General features: G+C 41.0%; 1 protein-coding gene across 1 annotated transcript; it reads right to left on the bottom strand.

The window, feature by feature from the left end:
• Positions 1-6,066: 6,066 nt before the first annotated feature.
• LOC105184115 (uncharacterized) lies at positions 6,067-11,734 on the bottom strand. Its single transcript, XM_025301285.1, has 2 exons — positions 11,496-11,734; positions 6,067-6,709 (listed from the first exon to the last, which is right to left on the bottom strand). The coding sequence occupies exons 1-2, from the start codon at positions 11,732-11,734 to the stop codon at positions 6,067-6,069; spliced, it is 882 nt and encodes a 293-aa protein (XP_025157070.1).
• Positions 11,735-12,266: the final 532 nt, after the last annotated feature.

Raw genomic sequence — 12,266 nt, 5'->3', positions numbered from 1 at the left:
TTAAAAAATATAATTCCACAGCTCCAAGATTATTAACGACATTGTTAGTTATTTCTGTGAGTTTCAGAGTATGCAGCGCGTTGATAACCGTATCGGAACGAAGGGTACCGATTTTTATAAGATTAGGTTGGGCGCCGGTGTCGACCATAAATGGAGTGGGCCCAACAAGGGAACGAGAACAAAGTTCTACTGTGGGGACGTTCCCGGTGTAGAGGTTGAGGACGCGGATGGTAGAGGATCGGCACTCAAGGGGAGAAGGGAGCGCGGGACAGTTAGACCTTGGCTCCTGCCCATGGCCGAGGCCCCAGGGGCGCTTCCCTGTAGACTATTTGCATTTGAATCTAGTTTATTATTATTATTAAATTGCCGTTTTCGACATTCTGAAATTACATGCCCCATCTTCTTGCAATAATTGCAGATTTTTGTAGGAAAAATTGCCGAAACATATGGGTTAGGAGTTTGAGGAAGGGGTGCTAACGGTTGAGGTGAATTGCGCTGGAGAATGATGACAGGTCTAGAGACGGGGGGTTGAGGATTTTGAGGAAGTATACGATTTAAAGATCGCGATCGAGATTCCCCAAAACGCGTTTGATCACGTTCCAAGCGTTTGCTTATAAGAATGGCTTTATTGTAAGCTTCTGTTAGATCTCGGTATCCCTCAAGGCGAATTTCGGCACGGTATTCTGGCGGGAGCCCTTCGAAAAATGAAACAAAAATATCGGAATCTATTAATGATATCTCTGTACGGGATAATTCTCGCCCAAATATATTTTGGTCTCCCTCGATTATAGCGGTTCTCAAATCCTTTACGCGTCCAATGTAATCTAAAGTATGCTCATTAAGCCTTTTATAATTAACGCTAAGCTGTCGGCGGTAATAATTAGGAGTGCGCGCCAGTCTGAAAGTTTGCTTAAGTGAGTCTAATAAACGTTCAACGGTTTCGTGTATTTCGTCTTCAACAGCGAGATAAGCATGTCCGGTCAACTTATTTCCCAACAGTCGAACTAGATGTGCTTCATCAGTGAGAAGCATTAATTCTTTTGCCCTTTTATAGGCTCTTGCAAACTGAAGCACGGGAATATTATGACCGTCAAAAACAGGCACGAGTTCTAAGGCGCCTCGAATAAGAGAATTTGGAAAAATGTTCTGTGTACTGGGAGTTTGTATAGGAAAAGGGTTAGCGCGTTCGGAGGCCGGATCGCTGTCGAAAACTGAGGGAGGTATTTCAGGTTGTCGAGCAAACGATGAGGACAAAAGAGGGTTTTCGCGTGTAAGTCGTAAAGATGTAGTGAGATTATTAATGAGTAGTTCGAGAGAGGCCGTCCTCCTAGACAATTCGCAAATGTCGGCAGTAGCGTCCTCGGAAGAGCGAGGATTCAGGCCGGCGGTATTAGAAGGATCGGTCGATGTACCGTCGGCATCGAGATTACTTCGTATTCTAGAAGTCGAGGGAGTGCTCAGATCCCCTGCAGGAAGCGCGCTAGGATGGTCGCTAGTAAAATCGTCGGAAGTTGGGAAAGTGGGTATTGCTAAGTGAGGAGGAAGGCGCGACATATTTCTAAGAAAAACTCGTGGGACAGTTGATTGCATATCAGATAGAGTTTGACAATCTTGAACAAGGCGATCGAGATCGACAATAAAGTGGGGGTCTATTGCGACAGTTTAATCTTACAGGAATTAAGTGTTACGTCCTAGAGGAGGAACGCAACCCTTTCGTTCGCGAGTAAGGCGAACCTCGTTCGTACACGCGTGTCAGTGAACGGGTCAGGGACCCGACGGGTCCCTTTACTCGGGCACCGACGTACGACGAGTGGTCCGTTTTTCGGTCAGGGACGCGAATCCCTTTACCGGGGATAGGACCATGAGTTGACTGTTGGAAGGGTATATGTGATTTTGAAATCAATTGGAAAAAGAATGAAATATAAACAGATTTATTAAAATAACAAAATGGATTACGGCGCGGTTCAATACAGTTGAGGAATGACTGTGTATGTGTATGTGTGTATGTATGAGAAGTGAAAGAAGGAGGAAATAATAAAAAAAAAAGGTAGGAATATGAGTAAAGAATTAGTCGGGTGAGGGGGAGCGTGAGTGGTCGGGTGAATTTAAGGGAGTGGATAGTTCGGAGAAGGAAACTGGTGAATAAGATATCGAAGGGGTTGAAGGCGGGGACGCGTGTGTAGGAGAAGAAGGCGGAGTACCAGGGGAAAAACGAGGAAGGAGGTAAGGGGATAGGAGTGTAGGATCCGGGTGATAATCAATTCCTAACGCTATATTAACTATGGCTCGGAGGTAGTGGATCTGGGACGTAAGTTCATCTGGATCGCTAATATCAAAAGCTTCCTCGAACGTTCGGAAAACGTGGTGGAGGGTTATCCCTATGTTGTTATAATGACCCACTAGAACGGATTTCAATAATATGGGGAATTAATAAGATGGTGGTAGAAAAGGTAGAAGCAAAAAAAAACAGAACTTACTGCTGACTCCTGTTATCCTGAAGGTGAGCAAAAATAAAGTTGATGTTTGGTAGCTCCTGCTCGATAGGTCACGTTGTGCTCGTCCACTCCCTTCCAATTGTCCAATTATGGCACAATAGCAGTGATTCAAACTTTTTATTTTTTTTTTTAGTCCCAAAAATAAATAAATAAAACAGAGGACGTAAAAGAATATGTAGTACCGAAACAAAACCGAAGACGAATTTGAGTCTAAGGACGTGTTTTTACAAGTCTGATTTTTGAAACTAGAATCTATGTGAATCTGTTCTTTCTGTCTCTCAGAATAGAAGTAACGGTAGAAGTTGAAGTAGAAGTGCCCGCGGAGGCGGATTACCGCGGTTTTTATAGTAATAATCGGAGGCAGAAGCTATCAGGGTGGGTAGAGAGATGGCCTTTGAGGAAGGGGTGGATTGGTCTTAGTGGGAAAAAGTCTCAGCCATTAGCAAAGTTAAAAGACATCGTGGGAGGAGACAGTTAGTTTTTGGAGATATGAATATGGAAGGGCTAAAGGGTGGAGCGTGAGTGTCTCATAGTTTTAGGTGGATATATGATTGGCTGAATGAGTTAGGCGCGACAAGCGTAGAGGTGGTGGGTTCTTGAGATAGAGAAATGTATACAAGTGGACGGCTGGAAAAATCAAAATGCCGTAAATCAAAGGCTGGGATCAGATTTTACGACTATCAGTGAAGTAGGCTTTGTTGGTTGACTGATTGGGCACATATGGTTTTGGATTGGGAAGATGTGAGTTTCAAGTTTTAGAGCAGGGATGCTCTGAGTTGCTTTGTTTCACTGAAGGTTTATTAGCGCGGAGTTTCAAGTTTTTATAACTGGGACGACGGACATACTTGGCGAACACTACCCAGGTATAGGTTTTTACAACAGGGCATTGTTTCCTGTTATGGAATTTTCCCGAATCGCTTTTCATTTGGCGCGACGGCTGTTCGCCAGATGGGTCTGTTTCCTAATTTATATTTATATATGTATATATTCCTATTATAGTTATATTAGGAGAATATAAATCTGCGAGAGGAAAGAATTTTTACTAATTAAATCTACAGGACGTAACATAAGCGAGAAAAAAAATTAGTTCAGTCTTACAGGAGAAACGATTTGCAAGGCGCGGACGACGGCACATAAGCGAACGCGGGGAAGGTATTTCATATAAAATATTATTACACTCTACTCTCCTTTAATTGATTAAGAAGATTCTTGAATGGGACAGTACAAACGGCTGAAATTTCCTCTAGTCCATTAACGATAATATGCATTTATTTCCCCTGATCGAATCCCACCGCCGTCACCACTTTTTTTCTGTTACGTCCCGTGGAATTTTATTGGATTCAATAGAATTTATTTGATAACGTGAATATGACTATGAGGAAAGCGCCACAATACATTACATGTAACACTGTTTGCTGGGTGTGTGTGTGTATATATATATATATAACGTTATATATATATTAAAATATTATAATATTATAATATTATAATATTAAATATTATAATATTAAAGTATTAAAATATTTTTCAAGGTTACCCATTGAACAATTTTTGCGAATATTTATCGGAATATCCAAAAACATTCTACATCAAGAACACGTAAATATGCAAGGTTAGTATTAACAATAATTTTTATATTTTACTAACAATTATTTTTTTAAAAAGATAACTATCTTTATCATACTCTAGAGAAGGAAAATGTATTAGACATATCTTTGCTAAATGAAAATGACAAAAATTATGAAGAGGAATTATTTGTCGGACTACCTGAAACTGTTTGTGATAAATATCATATAAATATGCAAAGTTAGTATTAACTATATTATGTCTGACTTACATTCTTATTAACTTGCCTTATCACGCTTCAGGAAAATATTCCAAATATATCTTTGATAGGCAATACTGGAAAAAATTGTGAAGAAAAAATACAAGTATTACAAATCCCAAAGATATCCCAATAAATCTATTAGAACCTAGGATTACTCTAATAAAGCTCACACGTCAAGACTGCGAAAAATATATTAAGAATAGTCAGCAACCATTAGCGTTTATTGAAAACACTATTCCATCAAAAGTAAGTATACATTGAAACGTTACTCATTATCGACAGATAAAATATTTACACATTGAAACATTTACATAATGTTCTAGATTACACGAAAACGGAAAGCACGTCAACCTTGCAGTCGTTGCAGATAAAAATAACCATATATATTTTAAGATATACTTTATATTTTAGTATGCGTGCTTCCTACTGTTCTTTTGTTGGCTTGTTATGTAATTGTTATGTAATTATGTAACACACATTGTTTCGGAAATGTTTATAATACATATTATTAAAGAAAATAACTTTGAATATTAGCATATAAGTAATTTTTATATAATTCACCTTAAAGTATTGTGAGAAATTAGCAGTAAATACTTTCAACCTAATCTTGCATACAGCCTTAGTCTACAACACATTTCAGTATGTAATGCTTAACATATACAATACTGTTATATTGGCAACTAATCGACTGTCTTAGAATATATGTGCGATAAACGTCATAAAGAATATGTATTAAAAAAGATGCTGATAATTCTAAATATTTTTATACACTTCAAATAAAAGTAAGACATGTATATGGCATATATATTTTGTACACCGATGAAATTTGTGCTTTGCAAATTGAATAAGTTTTAACATGATCGCTATCTTGCATGATTTAATTAGAACAATTTGCACAAGTGCAGAAGTGACCGCACAGTATGAAAAGATGAGTCGATTCAGCAATAATATACATAAATAATGCACGTACGATCAGATTTTACTTTTTTTTCACTTTTCGCACCCCGTTTCCTATTGTATCCGTCTCCTACTGTGTCCGTTTTCTATTGTGTCCGTTTGTTACTGTGTCCGATTGTCATTGTGTCCGTTTCTTCCTGTGTCCGTTTCTTACTGTCTCCGATTGCAACCACCGTATGTCCGTTTCCTGCTGTGTCCGTTTGTTATTGTGTCCGATTGCCACTGTGTTCGTTTCTTACTGTATCCGTTTCTCACTGTGTCCGTTTCTCATTGTGTCCGATTGCAACCACCGTGTGTCCGTTTGTTACTGTGTCCGATTGTCACTGTGCCCGTTTCTTACTGTGTCTGTTTCTCACTGTGTCCGATTGCAACCACAGTATGTCCATTTCCTACTGTTTCCGTTTGTTACTGTGTCCGATTGTCACTGTGTCCGTTTCTTACTGTGTCCGTTTCTCACTGTGTCCGATTGCAACCACCGTGTGTCCATTTCCTACTGTGTCCGTTTGTTACTGTGTCCGAATATCACTGTGTCTGTTTCTTACTGTGTCCGATTGCAACCACGGTGTGTCCGTTTCCTACTGTGTCCGTTTGATACTGTGTCCATTTTTTACTGTGTCCGGTTCTCACTGTGTCCGTTTCTTACTGTATCCGTTTCTCACTATGTCCGATTACAACCACCGTGTATCCGTTTCCTACTGTTTACGTTTGTTACTGTGTCCGGTTGTCACTGTGTCCGTTTCTTACTGTGTCCTTTTCTTACTGTGTCCGTTTGTCACTGTGTCTGATTCATTCAACCTGCTGTGTTCGTTTTATTTTGTGCGCATCTGGGACGCTCCCGCACCGAGTAGTGGGCTCCTTCCTGATCCTGTGCAGGTACTTCCCGAAGCAACCGTGGCCGGTCAGCACCTGCACCAGGTGGAAGGACATTTCACGCCCTCTCCTGCCTGATACCTCAGCCAGGCAGGTGCGGACAGCCTCGGCCGTTGCGAGCCCGGACCCTCGGGAGTCGGCTAAAACGCCTTCCCACCGCTCTAGGATCCGAGCTCTGGCCTGGGTCTTCAGGGCCTCCAGGCTCCTGGCCGACAACTTCCCCGTCTCGCGGAGCTCCTTCACCCTCGAGTAGAGGATGCGCCGCTCCTCGGCTAGGAGCTCCACGGGTGGGGAAACGGCCAGGGTGGTCGCCGCCATGTACGACACGGTGCGAAACTCTCGAATCGCCCTGATCATCAGCGACCTTAGGGCCTGCCGCAGCAGGCATCTGGCCGCGGAATTGGCCTGCAGCTGGGGCGCCCATATGGGTGCCCCGTACAGGGCGATCGAGAGAACCGCACCAATGTACAGGCGGCGATCCCGCCATCCTAGGTGCCTTTGGGCGCGCATCAGGCTGGCCACAGCCAGCCCAGCCTTACGCACCCTAGGGGCCAACTGCCTGAAATAAGGCCCGAATCCCCATCGGCTGTCCAACGTCAGGCCGAGATACTTAATCGTCGGACCGACGCGGACGTGGACGCTATCGACTAGGACCCGGGTCTCCGGCGGCACCCCCCGACTGCCATCGTGAAAAACACGGCAGTCTTGCGGGGCGCCACCTTGAGACCCAGGTCTCCAATGGTTCCCACCACCGATGCCACTGCCACCTCCGCTCGGAGACGGGCTTCCCCCAGTTCTCCCCTTCGGCCACCACTAACGTGTCGTCTGCGTAACATACAACGTGGCAGCCGTCGGGGAGTGGAGTGCGAATGACCCGGTCGAAGCCGATGTCCCATAGCAGGGGGCTGAGCACCGACCCCTGCGGGACACCGCGCTCCATAGTGCGCCAGCCTTGAACCCCGCCTTCCTTGGTGAAGGCGAGGTCTCTGTCCCCGAAGTAGGGGACAGAGACACGCATAAAAATAACGTGTCAAAATAACTCGGATAACACTCGGATTTGCGTTGTATCGCGATTATACCTAGGAATCAATTTTATGCCGAGTATCGTTGGTGCACCATTGACAACGATGGTCCTCTTTTCGCAATTGTACGATACAGAACTTTCAGTTCCTTCTGTCGTTAATATAACACTGACAGTAGTTGTGCGACAGCAGGGTGGAGTTTAATCAGTGATCATCTCCAGCGATTCATCGTCTGCTAATATAACACTGACAAGAATTACGATATAAGACAACAATTTATGCATGATATATGATAAAAATGTTTGGTCCATGATACAGCTTGCAAATGAAATATGAACGATACAGAGAAATATTAACTGAAAATATTAATACTAAATCTAATTCATCAAGGTTTATGGTTAACTTAAACAAAATTGTGCTTTTTTCAATCAAAATTTCTTAATCGTTCTCTCTCTCTCTCTCTCTTTCTCTCTCTCTTCTCTCTCTCTCTCTCTTTCTCTCTCTTATTTCGTCAGAAAATGGGTTCATTCAACCAAACATATTTTCCGTGTAGACTTGAATAAAACGATAGGACACGATGAGTCTCTACGCGAATTCTATCATACTCTAACAATTAAATATTCTCCTAACGATAGAGTACAATAGAGTACGATGAAAAGTGTTCATCGTACTCTATCTTTACGCGATATCATTTCTTTCGGATCCAATGCAGCAAAACGGTAGATTGCGATAGAAAACGATGAGAATCTCTGTAGATCTCATCGCTCTCTATCGCTTTCTCCTTTTCGATGTTTTCCTTGATCAAAGAACTTTTGAATCTTGAACTTTACAATTTAATATGAGCTATCTGTGATATCTCATAAAATAATCTCATAATCGTAATCGCGAATATTCAGCGGCCATATCGGCGCGAGCTTAGACGCGGTGCGGCGGGATGTAGGAGCGGCGAGGTAAGGACATAAACATTAGCACGTCGTCCTTCCTCTCGCCGCGCGCCGGCAACAGTTCTTTTGTCGACTGGGCAGTACTCTTTAGCCTGAGCGGCTAGATGCTCCTCCCATAACGTCTCGACGTGCACTCATTCCTCAGATTTCTGTCATTAATAACTCGATAATTATTGCGAATCTCACAAAACGATATGGGACTTTTATATTTGTCTTAACCCGCTCTATGTCTCCACGAGCTCTGCCAGATTAGTTATAAGACACCCTGTATATATAATAAGACAATTATAATCTAAAAAAATAAATATTGCACTGTACTTAATCAATAGAGTACATTTTATCACACAAAAAGAAATGAAAATATTATTGTTATGTTAAAAATAATTTGGCAAGAAGAAATAAAAGGCATTAAAAAATAAAATATGATGATAAAAAAACAATTAAAAGACTTTAAAGTTATAGTGACAAAAATATACCTTTACAATTGTCTTAATTATGATTATTAATAGAAGAAAAAGAGGAAATGTGCCAATGTTCCCAAATATGGTACACAATGACAACGTAACAAAAAATGATTATAAATAAAATATTTTTAACGCTGTAAAAGAAATTTTAGTCTTTAGTATTATGAAATGTAAAGTTTAAATAAAACGTTAACTTTAACATATTTGCCTATATTAAAAAATAAAATATATTTTATAAATCTATATTTCATGTAATTAATTTTCGGAATCATTAGTATAAATAAACTCTGTGATATCTTTAGTAGAATATTCTTTGTTTTGTTTGCAATATAAATTTTTAGCCTTATGCAGTTCCAAATGTCTAGAATCAATTTCGAAAGTGCGAAAATCTACATTATGAGCTTCAAAAGATGATCGTATTTTACGAAGTGCGTCTAAAGAAGTGATACTAATTGAATTCCTCTTTTTATTCTTGACATCAGTGACAATAGAAAATATTCTCTTTGCTTCGGCATTAGAATGTGGAAGCGATAAAGCAGCATATACTAATTTTTCTAAATTTGGAAACAACGGCTCATTATTACAATCTTTTTCTCAAAAATTGTCTTCCACATTTCAACGATATCTAAATTAGCTAAAAAAAATTTATACACGTCATTAAATTCGAAAGGTAAAATTTTTCATTCCTTAGCTATTTTCGTAATGTCAGATATGCCAAAATGTTTTGCTACATTCGTAAAAGGAAATATGATTCTATCTTTGTCGTGTAAAGCAAATTTCGCATCTAAAAATGTAAGTTCGCGAAGGATTTCATCATTATACGGTAGACGATGTAGCATTTCTTGTACTGCGGTAATATAAAATTGCAGACAATTAGATTTTACTTCAACATAAAAATTTGAACATTCATGAGCTGAGAGAAATAATTCAAAATCTAGACCAACATTAATAGAATTTACCGGTAAAAAGTTTTCTGGATTTAAAAGATTGTCAGCAATATTACTTATAACATCAGGTTTTAAAAATTATTTTCCCATCTGTTTCATTAACTGTTCACAATCTTCAACTATATTTTATGAATTAAAATTTGTCTGGACTGATACAAAGCGTTAAAAAGTGTTAAAGAAAGTTAAGGAATATTTTAAAAACAACAAATATGTTTAAGTAACTTTATCATTTAAAATATTACAAATAAAAGATGCCGAGTTATTGTTAGACTCCAAACTTTCTAGATTAAAGTAATGTTTTAAAACTTTCCAATTATCGAGAAATCTTTCAACACATTTCTGCAAGACAAGCCATCTTGTGTTAGATAATTTTAAGATTTTTTGTGACTCTACTCCATAAAATGCTTGGAACTCACATAGAATAGCTGATCTTTTAGCACTGACAGGAAAATATATACCAACTGCGTATAAAATATGTTCACAAGAAGCCGGCAATTTAAAATACGCTTTACTTGCTATAAGAGCTGAGGAATGGCATATACACTTTAATACAATGAGGGCCGGAACCTCTTTCTTTAATCTACTCTGAAAAGAATTGTGACTACCTATCATAACAGCAGCATTATCAGAAGCCATTACTACAATATTACAAATTGGTATTTCTTTACTATTAAAAAACCTGTTCAAACGCAGAATATAATTTTTCTGCGGAACAATCTGTTGCATCTAAAGAAACTAATTCTAATAATTCTGTGACAACTTTGTTACTTTGTATTGAAAAATATTTAACTAAAATGCAAAGAATTTTATCATTTGTGACACTTGTGCTTTCATTAAGTGAAATTGAAAATCGAATATTTAATAAATTACTAATAAGTTTTTCATTTGCACGTTTCGCTACAATATTTCTGATAATTTGCGTACACTTTCTTCGTGACAGTGTCAGATCTTTGGCTATATGTGAATCTGTAAAAATATCTTTTAAAAAAGGGGTCATGTCATTAAATATTTCAAAAGTTATGTTATGAGATGCGTAAAAAACTGCTAATTTTATCTCGGCTATTTTTACTTTAGTGGCATGATCTCCTCAAACGTATTGTTGTTCATAGTTAATGAAACAGATGGATTGACATTACGAATCATCATATTCTTTACATGTTTGCCACTTTTGGCATGTTTAATTAAATTAGATTTACCGGATGTCAAAACAATGTTACAAGCCGTGCAGATAGCTTTTTCATTGTCTTGATGCCATGTCAACCAATCTTTAAAAATGTTCATACCTAACTACGCTGTTCTAAATTTTTGTGCTCCAACTTTCCTCTTCTCAATGTCACTGGTTGAAGGTTGGTCATCCGTTCTCATAGCACTTAATATTTTATTTAACAAAAATGAACACTATGATTGCACTATATCACAGATTGCACTATCACTATTCTTACACACTACATATAAACACTAAGTAACACTTACATTACATTAATTAATGATATTAAGAAAATATAATGTTGATATAACATAACATAAATATAACATATTTAATGTTTACTGGGTAACCTAACCCTAAACCACGCACTCGCGGAAGAAACGCGGGAAAACAACTATGGGAAACACAAGTATTCTGCGCGGGCCCCTCCATGTCTCCTCTGTCATGCGTTTTAAACTGTCAGTGGTTTTCGACATATATATAGCTCTACGTCACTTCAGGCATGCGCTGTAAGCGTGGGAAATTCTTTGGATCCCCTAGCACTGAGCCAGGGTGTGGAGCGCCGTGTCCATAAGCACGAAGCAGTGGTGGCACCTGGTGGTAAGCTCCTTCCCAATCCGGTGCAGATACTTGCCAAAACACCCATGGCCCGTATCTGCACCAGATGGAAGGACAATCCGCATCCCCTCCTGCCCGCCAACTCTGGCAGGCAGGGGCGGACAGCCTCCGCCGTCTCGCGCCCGTACCTTCATGGATCAGACAGTGCGTCCCTCCACATCTCCTGGGTACGGGCCACGGCTTGGGTCTGTAAGGCCCGCAGGTCCCTGGCTGTTAGCTCCCCCTCCTCGCGGAGCTCCTTGATTATCCAATAAAGGATACGTCGTTCTTCGGCGAGGAGCTCCACAGGAGGGAAGCCGCCCAGGGTGGTCGCCGCCATGTACGACAGAGTGCTGTATCCCCTAACTGCCCTGATATACATTGGCTTCAGCGCCTGCCTCATGCGACGTACACTGTCACGGCAAGCGCTGAGCTCGGGCGCCCAAATCGGCGCCCCGTACAGGGCGATGGATAGGACAGCACTCGTGTACAGGCGGCGAGCCCTTCATCCCGGACCCCCAAGATTGCGCAGGAGACTGCCCACAGCCAGTCCAGCCCCGCGCACCCTGGAGGCCAGATTCCTGAAGTGCAGGCCAAACTCCCAGCGGCTGTCCAACGTCAGGCCGAGATATTTTATCGTCGGCCCAACGCGGATGCGGACGCCATCGACCAGGACCTGAGTCTCGGGCGGCGCCCCTCGACTGTCATCGTGAAAGTACACGGCTTCAGTCTTTTGGGGCGCCACCTTCAGACCCAGGTCCACGATGGTTCTCACCACTGATCTCACTGCAGCCTACGCGCAGAGGCGAGCCTCCCCCCAGTTCTTCCCCCCGGCCGCCACTAACGTGTCGTCTGCGTAACAGACAACGTGGCAGCCTGGGGGGAGTGGAGTACGCAACACCTGGTCGAACGCGATGTTCCATCGCAGGGGGCCG

The sequence above is a fragment of the Harpegnathos saltator genome, unplaced genomic scaffold, assembly GCF_003227715.2.
Source record: "Harpegnathos saltator strain DR-91 unplaced genomic scaffold, Hsal_v8.6 scaffold409, whole genome shotgun sequence".
NCBI lineage: Eukaryota > Metazoa > Arthropoda > Insecta > Hymenoptera > Formicidae > Harpegnathos > Harpegnathos saltator.
Note: the sequence above shows the minus strand (reverse complement) of the source record. Positions and strands in the feature narration are given on the sequence as shown.

Coding starts and splice junctions, on each gene's coding strand:
- LOC105184115 (XM_025301285.1), bottom strand. CDS start 11,734: ATGAGGCAGGCGCTGAAGCCAATGTATATCAGGGCAGTTAGGGGATAC. Junction 6,710..11,495: donor GAGATGTGGAGGGACGCACT/GTCTGATCCATG, acceptor GCCTTATTTCAG/GCAGTTGGCCCCTAGGGTGC.